The sequence below is a fragment of the Oncorhynchus clarkii genome, chromosome 15 (genome assembly GCF_045791955.1).
Source record: "Oncorhynchus clarkii lewisi isolate Uvic-CL-2024 chromosome 15, UVic_Ocla_1.0, whole genome shotgun sequence".
Classification (NCBI taxonomy): domain Eukaryota; kingdom Metazoa; phylum Chordata; class Actinopteri; order Salmoniformes; family Salmonidae; genus Oncorhynchus; species Oncorhynchus clarkii.
The window spans coordinates 11,297,657-11,320,434 of record NC_092161.1 but is presented as its reverse complement, the minus strand read 5'-3'; the positions used below and the strand labels follow the sequence as shown (position 1 = coordinate 11,320,434).

General features: G+C 42.3%; 1 protein-coding gene across 1 annotated transcript in view; it reads right to left on the bottom strand.

The window, feature by feature from the left end:
• Nucleotides 1-22,778, bottom strand: part of LOC139366904 (semaphorin-5A-like) — a 289,344-nt gene that overhangs the window by 140,773 nt on the left and 125,793 nt on the right. Inside the window, exons 6-9 of the mRNA XM_071104648.1 lie at nt 22,501-22,599; nt 16,055-16,268; nt 13,311-13,596; nt 10,111-10,246 (exon numbers count right to left, since the gene is read on the bottom strand). Coding sequence (XP_070960749.1) covers nt 10,111-10,246; nt 13,311-13,596; nt 16,055-16,268; nt 22,501-22,599 — 735 coding nt within the window. The remainder of the gene's footprint in view (nt 1-10,110; nt 10,247-13,310; nt 13,597-16,054; nt 16,269-22,500; nt 22,600-22,778) is intronic.

Genomic DNA, 22,778 nt, shown 5'->3' with positions numbered 1-22,778 from the left:
TAAATGTGGAGGCTATATACAGGGGGTACTGGTACAGAGTCAATGTGGAGACTATATAAAGGGTGTTACGGTACAGAGACAATGTGTGGGGGCACAGGTTAGTCGAGGTAATTGAGGTAGTATGTACATGTAGGTAGAGTTATTAAAGTGACTATGCATAGATGATAACAGAGAGTAGGTGGGGGGGGGGGGGGGGCAATGCAAATAGTCTGGGTAGCCATTTGATTAGATATTCAGGAGTCTTATGGCTTGGGGGTAGAAGCTGTTTAGAAGTCTCTTGAACTTAGACTTGGCGCTCCGGTACCGCTTGCCGTGTGCTAGCAGAGAGAACAGTCTATGACTAGGATGGCTGGAGTATTTGACAATTCTTAGGGCCTTCCTCTGACACCATCTGGTATAGAGGTCCTGGATGGCAGGAAGCGTGGCCCAAGTGATGTACTGTACTGGGCTGTATGCACTACCCTCTGTAGTGCATTGTGGTCAGAGGCCGAGCAGGTGCCATACCAGGCAATGATACAACCATGCTCTCGATGTTGCAGCTGTAGAACCTTTTGAGGATATGAGGACCCATGCCAAATCTTTTCAGTCTCCTGAGGGGAATAGGTTTTGTCGTGCCCTCTTCACGACTGTCTTGGTGTGCTTGGACCATGTCAGTTTGTTGGTGATGTGGACAGGTCCATGAGAATGGGGGCGTGCTCGGTCCTCTTTTTCCTGTAGTCCACAATCATCGCCTTAGTCTTGATCACGTTGAGGGAGATGGTGTTGAAGTCGTGCCTGGCAGTGCAGTCATGAGTGAACAGGGAGCATCACCTTTCAATATTAGTTATCAACGAATACACAACTGAACATCAGTGTAATGGCTCACATCAACACAATTATCCCAGAAACCCTAGACCAACTCCAATTTGCATACTGCCCTAACAGATCCACAGATGATGCAATCTCTATTGCACTCCACACTGCCCTTTCCCACCAGGACAAAAGGAACACCTATGTGAGAATGCTGTTCATTGACGACAGCTCAGCGTCCAACACCATAATGCCATACATTATATCTCTTATTCTTATTCATATTTTTTTTAAACTGCACTGTCGGTTAGGGGCTTGAAAGTAAGCATTTCACTGTAAGGTTGTATTTGGCGCATGTGACTAACAAAATTTGATTTGATGCAATCTAACTAGATAAGGCCTAGGCTACCTCATCTTAATGTAAGCTAAATGCATTGGATGCAAAACAAATACTGACATGTGATGAAGGATAACGTATCCGATATAATTATAGTACCAGTCAAAAGTTTGGACACACCTACTCATTCAAGGGTTTTTCTTTATTTTTACTATTTTCTGCATTTAAGAATAATAGTGAAGACATAAAAAGTGTGAAATAACACATATGGAATCTTGCAGTAACCACCAAAATGTTGCCTTGATGACAGCTTTGCACACTCTCTCAACCAGCTTCACCTGGAAGGCTTTTCTAACAGTCTTGAAGAACTTCCCACATATGCTGGGCACTTGTGGGCTGGTTTTCTTTCGCTCTGCGGTCCAACTCATCCCAAACCATCTCAATTGGGTTGAGGTCGGTGATTGTGGAGGCCAGGTCATCTGATGCAGCATTCCATCACTCTCCTTCTTGATCAAATAGCCCTTACAAAGCCTGGAGGTGTGTTGGGTCATTGTCCTGTTGAAAAACAAATGATAGTTCCACTAAGTGCAAACCAGATGGGATGGCGAATCGCTGCAGAATGCTGTGGTAGCCATGCTGGTAAAGTGTGCCTTGAATTCTAAATAAATCACTGACATGGTCACCAGCATAGCACCACACACCATCACACCTCCTCCTCCATGTTTCACAGTGGGAACCTCTGTGGTAGCAGAATTACAAGATGATGTTATGTTTATGCACCAAATGGTTGTTTAATGAAATAGAGTAAGGTTCTTAGAACTCTCTCTCTCACTTTCTAAGTTAACTGAGTGCAGTCTTTTGAAGCATGGGCTGGCAACTGATTAAGTGATGGCTTGGTGATAAGAAACTTTACAGCCACATTCGGTTCTATGATTATTGGTGCATGTGACACATAACATATGTCTCCTGTCTGACTGAGCCTGCATTCATAGATAAGATGTGGTGTGTGTGTGACTCGAGATAGAGAGAGCCTGAAGGAATAGAACAAACATCTCATTGTTTGTTCTCATCCTTCCATCTGGGAAACTTAGCCTGGAGGAGTAAAATAACCCCCCCCCCCCCCCCCCGTGCAGATAAACGACAGGATGAACCCAGGGTGATTTATGCTGCCCTAATCTGCATGGGAGGGGTGGAGCCAGCCATGACTAAGCATTTTAAGGTTTTCTACATGAAGACCCTGTATGATTTTAAGCACTCGTGGTGTGGTGTCAACGGTTTCATTATTGCAATAATTAATCGATATTAAATAAATATGATTGTTTGAAGATATGACAAAGTCTCAAAAAAAATCTCACATTTGGACTCATCAGACCAAAGATTGATTTACACCGGTCTAATGTCCATTGCTTGTGTTTCTTGGCCCAACCAATTCTCTTCTTATTATTGGTGTCCTTTAGTAGTGGTTTCTTTGCAGCAATTCGACCATGAAGGCCTGATTCACACAGTCTCCTCTGAATAGTTGATGTTGAGATGTGTCTGTTACTTGAACTCTGAGAAACATTTATTTGGGCTACAATTTCTGAGGCTGGTAACTAATGAACTTATCCTCTGCTGCAGAAGTAACTCAGGGTCTTCTCTTCCTGTGGCGGTCCTCATCAGAGCCAGTTTCATCAAAACTGCTGATGGTTTTTTTGCGACTGCACTTGAAGAAACGTTCAAAGTTCTTGGAATTTTCCGAATTGACTGACCTTCATGTCTTAAAGTAATGAAGGACTGTCATTTCTCTCTGCTTATTTGAGCCGTTCTTGCCATAATATGGACTTGGTATTTTACCAAATAGGGATATCTTCTGTATACCAACCATACCTTGTCACAACACAACTGATTGCCTCAAATGCATTAAGAAGGAAAGGATTTCCACAAATTAACTTTTAACAAGGCACACCTGTTAATTGAAATGCATTCCAGGTGACTAACTCATGAAGCGAGAGAATGTCAAGAGTGTGCAAAGCTGTCATGAAGGCAAAGGGTGGTTTGTTTAACACTTTTTTGGTTACTACGTGATTCCATATGTGTTATTTCATAGTTTTGATGTCTTCACTATTATTCTACAATGTAGAAAATAGTCAAAATTAAGAAAATCCCTGGATTGAGTAGGTGTGTCCAAACTTTTGACTGGTACTGTATATAAATGCATATCAAACAGGAATTTACTGTATATTCAATCAAATAAATAGAGCAATGTAATATTATTGATTACTTTCTCTCTCCGTGTAGGGGATTGGGGCTAATGAACCGATGAACTGCTGTCACCAGATAGATGCCCAAGCCTCAAAACCAGAAACACGGGGGAGACTTCAACACATGTCATTTTTTAATAAATGTTACATTTTTTATTTGTTTTCCTGTATCTGTACATGAGCCCTTAACACACAGACCATTGTAAAAAAATAGTTAATTCCCAAGTGAGGGACATAACACAGAGATGAACCTCTAGCATTCATAAGCTTGTTAAGTACATGAGGGCAAATGCAGTCATGACAGCTACATGTTTTTTTAAACATAGGACAGGAGTTTACAGGTTTTTGTTCCAGCCCTTCACTAACGCCTCATTTAACTAAATGTGGTCTAAATTGAAGACCTGCACACAGTGCAATCCGCTGGGATAAAAAAAAAAATCACATCTGTATTTTAGAATGAGCCTAATAAATGACAATGTCCTGACATATCTGCATCATAAACAATAACATGGTTGAATCTATTTCTATTTAACATGTTGCACACTCCTTAATAAAATCCTGAGATATGGTTATCCTGTGGGCTGGGAGGTACCCAAACAAGTTCAATACATCTGCAGGGTGTCGGGGTGAGATGTCCTACAAACTGGAACAAGCAGAGACGATGGGGGAGTCAGTAACCTCACTGCTCGAATTTCATTACTGGTTCATGTTGTCGAAGCCACAACTACCTTTAATAATGTGCGATCGTTTTGTTAACAGTTTTGCATATTTTTAGGCTTGGTCCGTTGTTAACAGTAAGAGTAGAATAAGAGCCACTAATTTGAACTAGTACCACCAAACCCAATCGTACAACACAACAGGGGAAGGGAAAGTGACAAGAAAAAGTTAGCTAACATTAGCTAAACAGACATCAACAGAATGCACAAATAACTTGGCTGGCTGGCAAGCCTAGAACAGAACACAGCTTGCTGCATTTCCAAAAATGTTCATCAGATGTTAACATTTTAAACATGTTTTACCTACAAACGCATCACTGTTTTCTCACGCCAAGGCAATGCAATGCAGAGAAACACAAGCTAGCAAGTTCAGCTTGCTTGCAAGTTTAAAAACTTCACAATTTATACATGGCTCATTAGTTCATCTCTAAACAGCTGATAAGTACGACGAGATCGGCTTTCTTAGCTAGCTATCGCGTCCGACTTGGCAACAGGCTGATAAACAACAGTTACTCAACATTTAAAAATCATATGAAAGTAATACAGGTATGTTGAACATTTGAACATAATTTGTTTAACAAATTAATGTTATACTCACAGTTATTGATTATTCTTCTGGATAGCCTCTCCGGGGAAGGATACATTGGATGCTGCCTTCAAAACCGCCCAAATGAAGGCGCGTTAGGAGGCACGGTTTTAAGGTACCTTGGGCTTGAGACATGCCAATTTTGACATCCTGCCTCGAAATGCTGCATCATTGTCGATTGGGATACAGTCCACATATCTTAAATGCTTCATCAGAGACAACAGGGCTGCATTATCTCTCGATTCAGAAAATTATTTTGATAGACAAGAATGGTCATAATTCTGGTCTGTCTTGGAACACATGGGACATGGCATCAATTTCATTCATGATTAAAATGCTATATGCCAATCCCTCAGCCATAATTATAACAGGTAATATCTGCTCTGCTCCGTTCAGAATCACTAGAAGCAGCAGACAAGGCGATCCAACTTCGCCTTTGCTATTCTAATTATCCATGGAACCCCTGGCCCAGCCAATTCATCAGTCTAAAGAAATAACACCCATTTCTCTCAAATCCCTTTATCTCATTTTATCGCAGATTACATTTTACTAGAGTATATCTAGACAATGTATCTCAATCGATCCCTAACGCATCATACATCAATTCAGCTTAACCTCAAGTTATAAAATTAATCTAACCAAATGAACTCTACTGCCTCTCAAGTCCTCGATGGGGGACTCCATCTCTACTTATGGAATCCCAACAATTCTCAATTTTAAATATTTGGGTGTAGATATATTTCCTTCCTTAGATAAAACCATTGGTGTCCTGGAAGAGGTGGTCTTCACTGATATATCCCTTAAGCAATGCAAACAACAATTTAGTGCTATTATTGCTCATACAATCTCTATTTGGCACAAAATTGAAAAACAATGTAAATGTGAATAGCCCATACTCCAATATTTCACAATAACGCCTTGAGATCTGGAGGGTGGCTTTTGCATCCCCAATGCACCAAATGTGGAATCTGCACCCTTGCCGATATAATGGACAGTACTGGTTTGAGAATATTCCAAGTTCTGTAAGATACAGACACATTACCAAACAACTTTTTTTTCTATATTTACAACTTAGGTCAGCTATGCTGGCCTCTGGAGTCCCTTGGGGAACTCATCTACTGAACCATCCAATGATAGGGTTTATAAATAAATTATCTGGACACCCGAAAGGACTGATCTCTATAATACAGTATATATATATACAAGTATGTGGACATCCTTTCAAATTTTTGGATTAATCTATGTCAGCCAGACCCATTGTGGACATGTGTATAAAATCTAGCACACAGCCATGCAATCTCCATAGACAAACATTGGCAGTAGAAAGGCCTCACTGCAAGCGCTGCTATAAGTCGAAAACATCTAGGAGCAACAACGGCTCAGCCACGAAGTGGTAGGCCACACAAGCTCACAGAACGGAACGCCGAGTGCTGAAGCGCGTAGCGAGTAAAAATCGTCTGTCCTCGGTTGCAACACTCACTACTGAGTTCCAAACTGTCTCTGGAAGAAACGTCAGCACCATAACTTTTTTCCCCTAGGAGGGAGGATGTGGGCGGGCGGATGGGGACTGAGGGGAGAATGGGTTAGGATTATTTTTGTATGCATTATTTTGATCATTTTTTTTTGTACCTGTAACCCCCCCCCCCCCCTTCAAAAAAAGAATAAAAAAATAAAAAAATAAAAAAATAAAAAAATAAAAAGGTGTTCACGCAAAAAAGTAAAGCATCAGTCTGTGAAACTGCCTTGATGTGTGATATCCCCTGTGAAGTCAAGGGGAGGGGCAGAACTGTCATTTGTCCAGAAGTGTGTGTTGGTTTGTGTGTGTGTGTGTGTGTGTGTGTGTGTTTATGTTTGTGTGTTTGTGTGTGTGTGTTTATGTTTGTGTGTTTGTGTGTGTGTGTGTGTGTGTGTTTATGTTTGTGTGTTTGTGTGTGTGTGTGTTTATGTTTGTGTGTTTGTGTGTGAGTGACACTCATCTGTCTCTCTTATCAGCAGGAGGTTCAAGCAGGCAGGCTGATACTAACCAACGGACAGCACAGTTAAATAGTAGTAGGGTGAGTGGAAATAGGTACTTACTGTACTGTGCAGTATAGCATAGTATAGTATTGTATAGTATAGCATAGTATAGTATTGTATAGTACAGTATAGCATAGTATAGCATAGTATAGTATAGTATAATGTAGTATAGAATAGTATTGTATAGTATAGCATAGCATAGCATACTATAGTATAGTATTGTATTGTATAGTACAGTATAGTATAGTAAAGGAAAGTATAGTGCAGTATAGTATAGTGGGGTGGGGTGGCAGGTAGTCTAGTGGTCAGAGCATTGGGCCAGTAACCGAAAGGTAAAAATCTGTCGTTCTGTGCCTGAACAAGGCAACTAACACACTGTTCCCCGGTAGGCCGTCATTGTAAATAAGAATGTGTTCTTAACTGACTTGCCTTGTTAAATAAAGGTTAAATAATTATAAAAAATAAAGATATTTATATATATATATATATATATATATATATAATATATATATATAGTATATATATATAGTATGGCATGAAATGGTATGGCATGATACGGTATGGTATGGTATAGCATGATATGGTATAGTACGATATAGTATGGTGTGGTAGAGTACGGTATGGTATAGTATAGTATATGGTATAGTACTGTATAGTGTATTGTATGGTATGTATGATATAGTATGGTACTGTATAGTATAGTATAGTAGGATATGGTATAGTACTGTATAGTATGATATAGTATAGTATGATATGGTATAGCATGATATGGTCTAGTATAGTACGATATGGTATAGTATAGTATGGTATAGTGTGGTATGACATAGTAAGATATGGCACGGCATGGTATGGTGTGGTATAGTATGATATAGTATTGTATGGTATAGTATGGCATAGTACTGTACAGTATGGTGTAGTATAGCATGGTATGTATAGTATAGTATGGTATAGTATGGTATGATAAAGTAGGATATGGCACGGTATGGAGTGGTATAGCATGATATGGTCTAGTATAGAATGGTATAGTATAGTACTGCACAGTATGGTATGGTGTGGTATAGTATGGTATGGTATAGCATGATATGGTATAGTTTTAGTATAGTATAGTATTGTATGGTATGTATGATATAGTATGGTATAGTATTGTATAGTATTGTATGGTATAGTATGCTATACACAGCTGCCATCTAGTGGCCAAAATCTAAATTGCACCTGGGCTGGAATAATACAGTATGGTCTTTCTCTTGCATTTCAAAGACGATAGTACAAAAAAAAAATGTTTTTTTCTTTGTATAATCTTTTACCAGATCTAATGTGTTATATTCTCCTACATTCACTTCACATTTCTACAAACTTCAAAGTATTTCCTTTCAAATGTTATCCAGAATATGCAAATCCTTGCCTCAGGTCCTGAGCTACAGCTACATTTGGGTATGTCATTTTAGGGGAAAATTGAAAATTTGTATGTGGAGGCGTCACCGCCGTAATTATGTTTTAGTTTTTTAATTGTCTAATAAATTCAATCAGTCAATCTGTTTAGCCTGCTAGCCCTGAGAACTGCTAGCCTTTCCAGTCATACAACATTCTCTGTGTCATTAATAAAGACCACAGAGCTTAAAACACCGGAACCGCTAAAGAGGTCATTTGGACTGCTCATGAATTTAAAACAATTATTACTCTGCCATTATTTAAAGTCATGCCCCCCCCCCCCCCCCCCCCCCCCCCCCTCAGTCCTTGACTTTTCTTAAATAAGTCTATGTAACACACTGTCAGTGATAGAATCTTAACATCACAACAGAACTGAAGTTATAACCAGTTTTAGGAGGGTATGTCATTTTTTGGTTTCCCCTCGTTGCTCCTCCTTCTCCCGACAGTAGGACCTGCTCCACTCCTTCTCCCGAAAATAGGGCCAGCTCCACTCCTTATCCCAACAGTAGGGCCTGCTCCACTCCTTCTCCCGACAGTAGGAGCTGCTCCACTCCTTCTCCCAACAGTAGGACCTGCTCCACTCCTTCTCCCGACAGTAGGACCTGCTCCACTTCTTCTCCCGACAATAGGGCCAGCTCCACTCCTTCTCCCGACAGTAGGACATGGGGCGGCTCAGAATTGGACCCGCGTTGTCTGGGTTAGAGGAGGGTTTGGCCGGCCGGGATTTCCATGTCTCATCGTGCTCTAGCAACTCCTTGTGGCGGGCCAGGGGCCTGCAAGCTGACCTCGGTCGTCAGTTAGACGGTGTTTCATCCAATTACTGTTAGAATGTTGCAGTCAGAATTTCATGATATCTCATTAGCTTGTAGGGGGCTCCATGGAGAATTTCATGATATCTCATTAGCTTGTAGGGGGCTCCATGGATAATTTCATGATATCTCATTAGCTTGTAGGGGGCTCCATGGAGAATTTCATGATATCTCATTAGCTTGTAGGGGGCTCCATCGAGAATTTCATGATATCTCATTAGCTTGTAAGGGGCTCCGTCGAGGCCCAGCGGTTCTAGTATTAATTCTGCTGAGGCCTCTAAATCCTCCCTCTTTTCCAAACTCCTGTGGAGTCAGAGAGCCTTCAGACAATAAAGTGCCATTTACTATTAGGTAGAACGCTAGTGGTAGAAGTTGACCTTCAACATAGATCTAGGATCAGATTACCCTTCCACCATTCTAACCTGAACCATAATTGGGATGTAATAACACCTGGTCCTGGGTTAGTGGTAAGGGCAACTTCTACCTGTTCCAAGAAGAGAACTGTCATAGTTTATAAGGAGCAGCAACACTCCATGGAACAGCAGGTTGGTCATTTTAACGCTGTCATTGTGATGTTTTACATTTCCTGTCATTGAGTTTCATAACGTGGTGGGTCATAATTTTACAGGTTTGTAAGGTGATTGAGCGACCTGTATTAATCTGTATTAAATAGAGCGAACTGTATGTGGACTCTGGGGCACAAACACAGACGAACGTACGGATGCACAAACATATTAATGCATACCCTCCATCACTTAAAATGAAATCCCACCAATGCTCATAGTGAATACCCAGAAATGCTCATAACATGCCCATATTGGGACAGGAGATTTCCCTGTGAGCTCAGTTTGACGGCCATTTTGGAGTTCCTTACCTGAAAGTCAAGGTTAGGGTTAGGTATATATCTACCTGAAAGTCAAGGTTATGGTTGGGTTATGTTTATATCTACCTGAATGTCAAGGTTAGGGTTGGGGTAGGTAAATATCTACCTGAAATGCAAGGTTAGGGTTGGGGCAGGTATATTTCTACCTGAAAATCAAGGTTAGGGTTGGGGTAGGTAAATATCTACCTGAAAGTCAAGGTTAGCGTTGGGGTAGGTAAATATCCACCTGAAAGTCAAGTTTAGGGTTGGGGTAGGTGTCAATTTACCTAAAAGTCAGGGTTAGGGTTGTGGTAGGTGTATATTTACCTGGAAGTCAGGGTTAGGGTTGGGGTAAGGTAGCCAGGCGGAGCGAGAGTTCTCCTGGTACTTGAAGGGGCCACCGAACACACGGGTGATGGCACTGAGGTTGAAGGCACACACCGCAGACGCTGCTATGCTATTCCTGTAGGGGTGGAGGAGAGGGAGAGAGATGCATATCAATATGTATACAGTACCAGTCAAAAGTTTGGGCACACCTACTCATTCCAGGGTTTTGCTTTATTTTGTACTATTTTCTACATTGTAGAATAATAGTGAAGAAATCAACAATATGAAATAACACATATGGAATCATCCAGCTTAATGAGGTAGTCAGCTGAAATGCATTTCAATTAACAGGTGTGCTTTCTTAAAAGTTAACTTGTGAAATGTATTTCCTTCTTAACGTTTTAAGGCTAGGGGGCAGTATTCGGAGGTTTGGATGACTGAGGGGCACAAAGTAAACTGCCTGTTACTCAGGCCCAGAAGCTAGAATATGCATGTACATGGTAGTATTGTATAGAAAACACTCTAAAGTTTCTAAAACCGTTAAAATAATGTCTGTTAGTATGACAGAACTAATTTGGCAGGCGAAACCAAGAGGACAAATCCATCCAGAAATTTATTTTTTTGAGGTCATTGGAATTTCAATGCTTTTCTATGGGAAAGTCTAATAATTAGGACCCAGATTGCAGTTCCTATGGCTTCCACTAGATGTCAACAGTCTTTAGAAATTGTTTCATGCTTTGTTTTTTGAAAAATGAAGAAGTATTCGTATTCTTTCAAAATATCCCTCAGAAGGACTCTAGTCTTTTGAGGCGCGTGAATGAATTTGCGCTCCTCGTTCTTTTTCTCCGGGACTGAACACAGTATATTCCGTCTTACATTTTATAGATTATTTACATATTAGGGTACCTGAGGTTGGATTAGAAACGTTGTTTGAATTGTTTGGACGTAGTTTACAGGTAACTTTTTAGATTCCTTTGTAGGCATGTTGGGCGAGAACAGGTGGATTTCTGAATCAAACGCGCCAAATAAACTGACATTTTTGGGATATAAAGAAGAACTTTATCGAACAAAGCGACCATTCATTGTGTAACTGGGACCCGTTGGATTGTGATTATTTTATCGCTATTTTAGATTTTTGTGACATCTGTGCAGGTTGTGAATTCATGTTAATGCAGGAAGTGACAATCAAATGTTATGCTTTCGCCGTAAAGCCTATTGTAAATTGGACAAAGCGGTTCGATTACCAAGATTCTAAACTAAATAATGGTGTATAACACCTGTATTTTGATGAATGTTTAATATTACTACTTTTGTATTTTGAATTACACGCTCTGCAATTTCACCGGATGTTGTCGAGGTGGGACGCTAGCGTCCCAATGATCCGAAAGAAGTTAATGCATTTCAGCCAATCAGTTGTGTTGTGACATGGTAGGTTTGGTATACAGAAGATGGTCTTTTACCAAATAGGGCTAAATCCATATTATGGCAAGAACGGCTCAAATAAGCAAAGAGAAACGACAGGCCATCGTTACATTAAGACATGAAGGTCAGGTAAGGAAGACCCAGAGTTACTTCTGCTGCAGAGGATATGTTCATTAGAGTTACCAGCCTCAGAAATCGGCACCTCAAATTGCAGCCCAAATAAATGCTTCACAGAGTTCAAGTAACAGACGCATCTCTACATCAACTATTCAGAGGAGACTGAGTGAATCAGGCCTTCATGGTCGAATTGCTGCAAAGAAAACACTACTAAAGGACACCAAGAAGAAGAAGAGACTTGCTTGGGCCAATAAACACGAGCAATGGACATTAGTCCTTTGGTCTGATGAGTCCAAATTTGAGATTTTTGGTTCTAACTGCGATTGAGTGCTGCATCAGATGACCTGGCCTCCACAATTACCCAACCTCTACCCAATTGAGATGGTTTGGGATGAGTTGGACTGCAAATTGAAGGAAAAACAGCCAACAAGTACATGATTCCATATGTGTAATTTCATAGTTTTAATGTCTTCACCATTATTATACACTGTAGAAAATAGTAAAATAAAGAAAAACCCTTGAATGAGTCGGTGTCTCAAAACGCTTGACTGGTACTGTATATATAGTATATATATAGAGAGAGAGATAGATTAAGAAGCCAACTAAGCAGACACAATGCTAGCTGACTGGTATATACCTTTATATCTGTCCCTACCAGATCGTGTCTGTGGACTCAGATCACACTGTGAGTGATGGATGGTCTAAATTGACTATAAATTGAACACCGGGCTTCAATTAAGAGGTTCTGCCTCTCTGGCTAAGTGTCCAGATCGGGCCTGATGAATAGCTTTGAATTTTCAAACTGTCACTTTAACAAGAACGTGTCTTCTCTAAGATATTATAAAATAACATGAGAGAAACTAGTCTGAATCAAACTGTCAAACTAAACGTGAGTGAATGATGATAGTATAATATGACTGTTCATTATCAGCTGTACCTGAAGGATACTTCAGTGTTTTGCCCACTTCAAGGTTTCTTGACCATAATACGAAAAGCCATGGAGGAACCTCTAGGCAGAGTACACAGTGGAGGCTGGTGGGATGAGCTATGAGAGGACTGGCTCATTGTAACCGCTGGAATGGAATAAATGGAACTGCATCAAACGTGTGGTTTCCATACGTTTCATGTGTTTGATACCGTTCCATTCATTCCATTACAATGAGCCTGTCCTCCTATAGCTCATCCCACCAGCCGCCTCTGGAGTCTACCCTCTCTGGCTGGTATCTCTGACCATTGCCTTGTCCTGCCCATTGTGACAGAGTAAGTCTGCACAGGCCCATGTTAGAGAGGGTAAAGTGTGTGTCTGTGTGTTTCTCTGTGTTTCTCTGAGTGTTTCTCTGAGTGTTTCTCTGCATGTATCTCTGTGTATCTCTGTTTCTGTGTGTCTCCGTGTGTCTCTGTGTCTCTGTGTATCTCTGTGTATCTCTGTGTATCTGTGTGTCTCTGTGTATCTCTGTGTCTCTGTGTATCTCTGTTTCTGTGTGTCTCCATGTCTCTGTGTGTCTCTGTGTATCTCTGTTTCTGTGTGTCTCCGTGTCTCCATGTCTCTGTGTCTCTCTGTTTCTGTGTGTCTCTGTGTGTCTCTGATTCTGTGTGTCTCTGTGTGTCTCTGTGTGTCTCTGTTTCTGTGTGTCTCTGTGTGTCTAGAATGTATTTCTTACACGTTAGTAGTAAAGATCCCATAGAGCAGGTCTAACTCTGGCAGATAGAACGTTCCCTGTAGTTCATTATAGTTGAACGGTATCTCTCCCGGTCGAGAGCAGTTCAACCGAGCCTTCATAAACGTGGTCCAGGTGTCCTCCAATAGGAAGCGTCCTCCAATGTCGTTCTTACAGACCCGGGCAGCACGTGAGAACACGGTTCGACCGCAGTCATGTTCCAACGCGTTCTCCCGAAAGAAGAAGTAGGTGAAGTTCCCGATGTCGTAGGAGGAGACAAAGTTAGGCTCTGTTGAAGTAGGAGACAAAGTTAGGTTCTATTGAAGGATGAGACAAAGTTAGGCTCTGTTGAAGTAGGAGAGAAAGTTAGGCTCTGTCGAAGTAGGAGAGAAAGTTAGGCTCTGTTGAAGTAGGAGACAAAGTTAGGCTCTGTCGAAGTAGGAGAGAAAGTTAGGCTCTGTTGAAGTAGGAGAGAAAGTTAGGCTCTGTTGAAGTACGAGACAAAGTTAGGCTCTGTTGAAGGAGGAGACAAAGTTAGGCTCTGTTGAAGTAGGAGACAAAGTTAGGCTCTGTTGAAGTAGGAGACAAAGTTAGGTTCTATTGAAGTAGGAGACAAAGTTAGGCGCTGTTGAAAGAGGGGGAAGGGCAAGAGAGAAAACAGAGGAGTTTGAGAGAGAGTGAGAGTGAGAAAGAGAGAGAGAGAGAGCAATAGAGAGATAGCAAGAGAGAGAGAGAGCAATAGAGAGATAGCAAGATCGAGGGATACAAGAGAAAAAGCCAGAGAGAGAGAGAGAGAGAGAATACACTTGAACCCAATGCCCTTCATGGTTGTGAGGTCTGGGGTCCGTTCACCAACCAAGAATTCACAAAATGGGGCAAACACCAGAATTCTGCAAAAATATCCTCAGTGTTCAATGCAAAACACCAAATATTGCATGCAGAGCACAATTAGGCTCATAACCGCTAATTATCAAAATCCAGAAAAGAGCTGTTAAATTCCAAAAAAAGGAAGTGATTCCCAAACGTTCCACAACAAAGCCATCACCGACAGAGAGATGAACCTGGAGAAGAGCCCCCTAAGCAAGCTGGTCCTGGGGCTCTGTTCACAAACACAAACAGACCCCAATGAGCCTCAAGACAGCAGCACAATTAGACCCAAACAAATCATGAGAAAACAAAAAGATAATTACTTGACAATTTGGAATGAATTTACAACAAAAAAACTGAGCAAACTACAATGCTATTTGGCCCTAAACAGAGAATAAACCATGGCAGAATACCTGACCACTGTGACTGACCCAAACTTAAGGAAAGCTTTGACTATGTACAGACTCAGTGAGCATAGCCTTGCAATTGAGAAAGTCCGTCTTAGGCAGACCTGACTCTCAGGAGAAGACAGGCTATGTGCACACTGCCCACAAAATGAGGTGGAAGCTGAGCTGCACTTCCTAACCTCCTGCCCAATGTATGACCATATTAGAGACACATATTTCCCTCAGGTTACACAGACAAACCCAATTTTGAAAACAAACCCAGTTTTGAAAAACTCCCATATCTACTGGGTGAAATTCCACAGTGTGACATCACAGCAGCAAGATGTGTGACCTGTTGCCACAAGAAAAGGGCAACCAGTGAAGAACAAACACCATTGTAAATACAACCCATATTTATGCCTATTTATTTAGGGGTCCATAGGATCTTGATGTAGAGCTGTGAGGTAAAGGTGATTAGGGGAAATAAATGATGGCATTTTTATGAATGACTTTTGTGTTCCAATAGTGAAACCTATTATTCATCCTGGGAAGCCTACAGATTCAGATGAGGAATCACCAAAGCAGTGGTGTAGTGCCGTAAATCTGCTGACCTCCCACATCCACTCATTGCTGGGGTGTTCATTTTTATGTGTGACATTATTGGACCTTAACCACATGCATTATCCTCCTTGACAGTGATTTAATCCACTTTTAAATTAAACATTTTTTTTTTTTGTTGCTCTTTCAAACGGTCTTCTCCTCCTCAGCTTTGCACAGCATCACTGGAGAAGAGAGAGAGAGAGAGAGAGAGAGAGAGAGAGAGAAAAATCTATTTGACATAAAATGAGTTGCTGAACCCTTTTCTCAAAGGTTGCTGCAACACGTGGAGCCTTTTTATACACAGTATATATTTATTTTTATGGCTGTATTTTATTGGTTTAAAGCGAATCAGATCCCTGGTTGACAAGAGATTGACTCTTTTAGAGGGAGAGAATGAGTGAAGCAGCGTATTCAATCAGCAGCCTTGTTCCAGGGGGGGGGGCTGTGCTTCTGAACTGGAACGCACTGAGCTCTTCAGGCCGACACGCTGATTTCATTGTTTTACTACCAGACGAAAATGTCACTTTGATGTCCTTCGACAAGGAAAGAGACAAACATGTCAATAAAGAACGAGAAAGATTTTGTGACAATTATTATTTTTTGTTTAAAGAAGTTAAAGACTTTGAGCCCTTGTTGTCTTGAAAGGAATGAGAACAAAACAAAGTGTGTTTATGGTCTTGTCATCGGTGAACTGTGTGACAGTGACAGACACCACAAGTTACCTCCTTCAACCCCTTTTCTACATCTCTATACTACTACTGCTTATCCCCCTACCCTTCATTTCCTTCCAGTACCCCAGCCTACCATTCAGCCATTTGGAGTTGTCCTAAGCATTGTATAATAACACCCCACTATCTCCTACTCCCCTTTCCTTTACCCAGTACCCCGGCCTACCATTCAGCCATTTGGAGTTGTACTGTGCGGTGCGTAGAGGCGGCAGCCCCCCCAGACTGCGGTAGATAGCTGGGTCTCTGCCAGAGAAGTCCATGGCGGTAGCAGCATACAGATCTCCACTGGACGTGATCAGGGCTGTGGAGTTATGGAGAGGGTTGTAGGGACAACGGGCCATCCCACTGATCTGGTCATGGATCTCTGTCAGGTTGGTCAGCTAGAGGGGGCGGGGCAGGAGGGGGCGGGGCAGGAGGGAGAGGGGGAGGAGGGAGAGGGGGAGGAGGGAGAGGGGGAGGAGGTGAGGGGGGGAAGAGGGAGAGGGACAGAGGTGGAGCAGATGAGGGGGGGAGAGGGGGACAGAGGTGGAGGAGATGAGGGGGGAGGAGAGAGGGGGACAGAGGTGGAGCAGATGAGGGGGGGAGGAGAGAGGGGGACAGAGGTGGAGGAGATGAGGTGGGGGGAGAGGGGGACAGAGGTGGAGCAGGTGAGGTGGGGTCTCCATTATTGTCAGTTGCAGCAGAACGATCACACAATGAGACAAGGCTAAACATTGAGCACTTGGGATGTTGCTTGGTTACCACAGGACGAGGGAGATATTTGGGAGTTTGACTTGAATAACTGATCATGATAATACAAGTTCAAGGCAAAGCAATGTGAGTGCAGAGTGCTTGTGCTTATAAGTAGGAATTCTTCATCTCATTACATTCTTGTCATGATTATCATCCACTCCATTCATGCTAATGCTAATCATTGCTTCCACCACACACACAGTCAACACACACATACACACACGCACGTCTTGTCTTGTACATTATCAGCCCACCATGCCCAAGAGCTAATTGACATTTGTACAGAGCTCAGATTAAAAATAAGGATATTGGAGTCCCATGAACTATAATGCCTGTGAAACTGCTTTTCTCCTCTAGGAAAAAACCTGTCACTTATTGTTACCGTAGGACCATCTTACAGTACCCAGCTCAAATAGGGGCGGCAGGTAGCCTAGTGGTTAGAGTGTAGGGACGGCAGGTAGCCTAGTGGTTAGAGTGTAGGGACGGCAAGTAGCCTAGTGGTTAGAGTGTAGGGACGGCAGGTAGCCTAGTGGTTAGAGTGTAGGGACGGCAGGTAGCCTAGTGGTTAGAGTGTAGGGGCGGCAGGTAACCTAGTGGTTAGAGTGTAGGGACGGCAGGTAGCCTAGTGGTTAGAGTGTAGGGACGGCAGGTAGCCTAGTGGTTAGAGTGTAGGGACGGCAGGTAGCCTAGTGGTTAGAGTGTAGGGACGGCAGGTAGCCTAGTGGTTAGAGTGTAGGGACGGCAGGTAGCCTAGTTGTTAGAGTGTAGGGACGGCAGGTAGCCTAGTGGTTAGAAGGGGGAGGCAGGTAGCCTAGTGGTTAGTGAGGGAGGCAGGTAACCTAGTGGTTAGAGTGTAGGGACGGCAGGTAGCCTAGTGGTTAGAGTGTAGAGACGGCAGGTAGCCTAGTGGTTAGAAGGGGGAGGCAGGTAGCCTAGTGGTTAGAAGGGGGAGGCAGGTAGCCTAGTGGTTAGAGAGGGAGGCAGGTAACCTAGTGGTTAGAGGGGGAGGCAGGTAGCCTAGTGGTTAGAGAGGGAGGCAGGTAGCCTAGTGGTTAGAGGGGGGAGGCAGGTAATCTAGTGGTTAGAGGGGAGGCAGGTAGCCTAGTGGTTAGAGGGGCGAGGCAGGTAGCCTAGTGGTTAGAGGGGGGAGGCAGGTAGCCTAGTTGTTAGAGGGGGGAGGCAGGTAACCTAGTGGTTATCCTTCATCAGGATAGTGTATCCGCCCTGAGTCCTTCATCAGGATAGTGTAAACCTGAGTCCTACATCAGGATAGCGTATCCTACCTGAGTCCTTCATCAGGATAGTGTAAACCTGAGTCCTTCATCAGGATAGTGTAAACCTGAGTCCTTCATCAGGATAGTGTAAACCTGAGTCCTTCATCAGGATAGCGTATCCTACCTGAGTCCTTCATCAGGATAGCGTAAACCTGAGTCCTTCATCAGGATAGCGTAAACCTGAGTCCTTCATCAGGATAGCATATCCTACCTGAGTCCTTCATCAGGATAGTGTAAACCTGAGTCCTTCATCAGGATAGTGTTAACCTGAGTCCTTCATCAGGATAGCGTATCCTACCTGAGTCCTTCATCAGGATAGTGTAAACCTGAGTCCTTCATCAGGATAGTGTAAACCTGAGTCCTTCATCAGGATAGTGTAAACCTGAGTCCTTCATCAGGATAGCGTAAACCTGAGTCCTTCATCAGGATAGTGTAAACCTGAGTCCTTCATACGGATAGTGTAAACCTGAGTCCTTCATCAGGATAGTGTAAACCTGAGTCCTTCATCAGGATAGTGTAAACCTGAGTCCTTCATCAGGATAGTGTAAACCTGAGTCCTTCATCAGGATAGTGTAAACCTGAGTCCTTCATCAGGATAGCGTATCCTACCTGAGTCCTTCATCAGGATAGTGTAAACCTGAGTCCTTCATCAGGATAGTGTAAACCTGAGTCCTTCATCAGGATAGCGTAAACCTGAGTCCTTCATCAGGATAGCGTATCCTACCCGAGTCCTTCATCAGGATAGCGTATCCTACCTGAGTCCTTCATCAGGATAGTGTAAACCTGAGTCCTTCATCAGGATAGTGTAAACCTGAGTCCTTCATCAGGATAGTGTAAACCTGAGTCCTTCATCAGGATAGTGTAAACCTGAGTCCTTCATCAGGATAGTGTAAACCTGAGTCCTTCATCAGGATAGTGTAAACCTGAGTCCTTCATCAGGATAGTGTAAACCTGAGTCCTTCATCAGGATAGTGTAAACCTGAGTCCTTCATCAGGATAGTGTAAACCTGAGTCCTTCATCAGGATAGTGTAAACCTGAGTCCTTCATCAGGATAGTGTAAACCTGAGTCCTTCATCAGGATAGTGTAAACCTGAGTCCATTGCGGAAGAGTTTAATATCTGCAACACCACCTTTGAAGCTGTTGTTGTTTTCTCAGAGGAGAAAAGAATGCAAAAAAATAGCTACAATTGTTTTTATATGTATTTTGAGTTTTACTCCCCTGTGAAAGTAATTTGCCTGATGACAAGCGAGTGGTGAAGGAGAGTCTCATATCTGTCCACTTCCCATTTCCTCGCTTACCTTTGACATTTTTGAAAAAGGGAGGTGACAGAGGACAGAGGAGAGAGGATGCAGGAGTTGAACAAATCTATTTGAGAAAAGGCTTAACAACAACATATCTATCACAGGACCAATGCTAAGAAAAAAACTCCACCTTCACCATAGCGCCGTATTTCCTATAGAGGTTCACACACTTGTAGTTTCCCCTAGAAGCTTTGGGTCATTATAATGACCTGTTATTCCTCCTAGTAGTGTTGTGTCATTATAATGACTTGTTATTCCTCCTGGTAGTGTTGGGTCATTATAATGACCTGTTATTCCTCCTGGTAGTGTTGGGTCATTATAATGACTTGTTATTCCTCCTGGTAGTGTTGGGTCATTATAATGACTTGTTATTCCTCCTAGTAGTGTTGGGTCATTATAATGACTTGTTATTCCTCCTAGTAGTGTTGGGTCATTATAATGACTTGTTATTCCTCCTGGTAGTGTTGGGTCATTATAATGACTTGTTATTCCTCCTAGTAGAGTTGGGTCATTATAAAGACTTGTTATTCCTCTTGGTAGAGTTGGGTCATTATAATGACTTGTTATTCCTCCTAGTAGTGTTGGGACATTATAATGACTTGTTATTCCTCCTGGTAGTGTTGTGTCATTATAGTGACTTATTATTCCTCCTAGTAGTGTTGGGTCATTATAATGACTTGTTATTCCTCTTGGTAGAGTTGGGTCATTATAATGACTTGTTATTCCTCCTAGTAGTGTTGGGTCATTATAATGACTTGTTATTCCTCCTAGTAGTGTTGGGTCATTATGATGACTTGTTATTCCTCCTAGTAGAGTTGGGTCATTATAAAGACTTGTTATTCCTCCTGTTAGTGTTGGGTCATTATAATGACTTGTTATTCCTCCTAGTAGTGTTGTGTCATTATAATGACTTGTTATTCCTCCTGGTAGAGTTGTGTCATTATAATGACTCTAGTGAAATCCATCTGTTGACCTAGATAATGCGTTATTAAACGCCCTCACTGACTTAAAGAAATCCCTGAGTAAAGCGTAATTAAACCACATCACTGGATGAATGAAAGCCCTGGGTAACTTGTTATTACTTAAGGAAAGCCTTTCCGTTTTCACAAGCAGCTCGATGTGAGACTCGGTGCTCAGACGTTTGGTTTGCCTGCCTTTGAAAGCGGGCCAAATCCAGCTTTCTGTGTTTAAAAATACTTAACAGCTCAACCTACACATGGCCCTGACACTTGTTCCCACTAAAAAGTCACGCAGCATAACCTGAGGCAGCAGTTCTGAATACGTTTAAGAGGTGGAACGTGTACGGTGTTGATATGTCATTATAACACATGGTGTAACCGTGAAATCTCACGGTGAATAAAATATGCTTAGAGCAAGATTTTCACCTCCATTCCTATCAATCTAAGCTGAAGTCATGTTTTTTTCTGAGTGGATTTATATAAACCAACATTTTCTTGTTACAATTTATGGGTAGACACATACTGTTGTGTAAATAAATGTTTGTTTCGATGGAAACCCTTCAATTATCACAAATCAATTATAAATACTGAATTATAAATACTATATTCTCCAATTGGGGTTCCACAATATCTAATCATACAGAACACAAGCCTTGTTTGACGGACACACTAAAGCTTCTCTATAATGCTGGCTGTAGTTTTGGGTTAATCAACGAGAGATGGACTTTCTACTTCCTCTAGGGACGTGACACTTATTCAAACAGCACAACAGAACGGGTCACTTTGGATAGATTTATTACAGTGGGTCGACTTGGACCCCTGTTGGTTCCGGCGACACAAACTACCTCCGCTCCGGGCTTCCGGCCTGACCCAGCTCAACCCACCAGAGTGTCTGTGTCTGTGCCGGACGTTTGAGATGAAAAGGGGGTATTGATGGAGCTCTTCCTGTGTGTTGAGGGAGGTGTTTGGGTCAAGCTGGACCTGGAAGATGGGTCTAATAGGAGTAGAGTGTAGATAGAGGCTGACCTGGAAGATGGGTCTAATAGGAGTAGAGTGTAGATAGAGGCTGACCTGGAAGATGGGTCTAATAGGAGTAGAGTGTAGATAGAGGCTGACCTGGAAGATGGGTCTAATAGGAGTAGAGTGTAAATAGAGGCTGACCTGGAAGATGGGTCTAATAGGAGTAGAGTGTAGATAGAGGCTGACCTGGAAGATGGGTCTAATAGGAGTAGAGTGTAGATAGAGGCTGACCTGGAAGATGGGTCTAGTAGGAGTAGAGTGTAGATAGAGGCTGACTCATAGTAAACCAATGGGAGGAATGAGTTTGTGAGACACACACTCAGCGCTACTGACTGGGCTTTCAGTTCATCTCGCTTCTGCTCCCTTTCTTCCTGGTTAGTTGCCATGTGACACTTCCTGGCAGCCGACTCAGAAACGTCATCAGACACAGAGAGTGACAGGCTAGGAGGTGTTAGATGTCTGAGTCAATGATTCCTAGCTGTCTACAGGATAGATGAGGACATTGGGTCTGCAATAATAGGCTCTATGTCATCGTCGCCACCATCATCATCATCGTCATGATCAATACCATGGATAGAGGATTGCATTCCCACTTTACTCACAATGGCAAATATAATCCTGCCATTCGAGGCCATAAATATTGGTATGGTGTTAAAATGAATTAGAATATTGAATGAGGACATTTGAACAGTGACTACATTATTAATGAACAGGATATGCATCCTACGTTATGACTTAGTGGAAGGAAACTAAATGTATATTGTTATCTCCTCGCTCCCTCTCCTCGCTTCCTCTCTCCTCTTCACCCTCTCTCCCCAACCACATTTAAATGCCAGTCAACTCAGGAAGTACACTACAATTCCAATTTATCTTCAATGCTTTTCAATTAGGAACAATTTGAATTTCAAATGGAATTGACCCCAACCCTGCCAGTTATGCAAGTACTTATCTAGACCGACTCAGAGTGTGTTCTCCTGTGACAGGGCTGATGAAATACCATCCTAGTCGTTTCCTGACATTTATACTATCACGTATTTCAGCCGCAGTAAATAGTCATTATGAGACGACGACCTTTGCATTTGCTACTTTTGGAGAAAAATCTATATTTTTTACAAAAGTAAAACCACCCCCTCCACCTACCCTCCACTATGCTACCACATAATATAACAAACAGGCCACACACTTTCCTCGGGATAGACGGCAGGTTTTTAATACGGTAGGTGGAGTTGAATCAGAGTGGGCAGATAGGAAAGAGGAAGGAAGTTACAGATGTAATAAAAAGCGAGAAGAGAAGAGAAGACAAGGTACGTTATTAGATTCTTACGGTGCGGTTGGTGCAGATTGGTGTGAAAGCGTTGGTTCCGCATGTAAACAGTCTGTCTCCATTCACCAGCAGAACTCGGATGTAGTTCTGACATTCCTCCTGTGAAGAGGACAGAACAGCACAGCTAACATTAGCTCTCATAGAAGGACACAGACACAGCAACACCGTAGCAAAATTTCAAGTTTCATGTATTTGGCTTTTGTATGTACATACATTGGAATTTCTCTTCAACGTGAGCTCAAACAAGGTAGAAGAAGATTTTTTTTAAACACAAAATA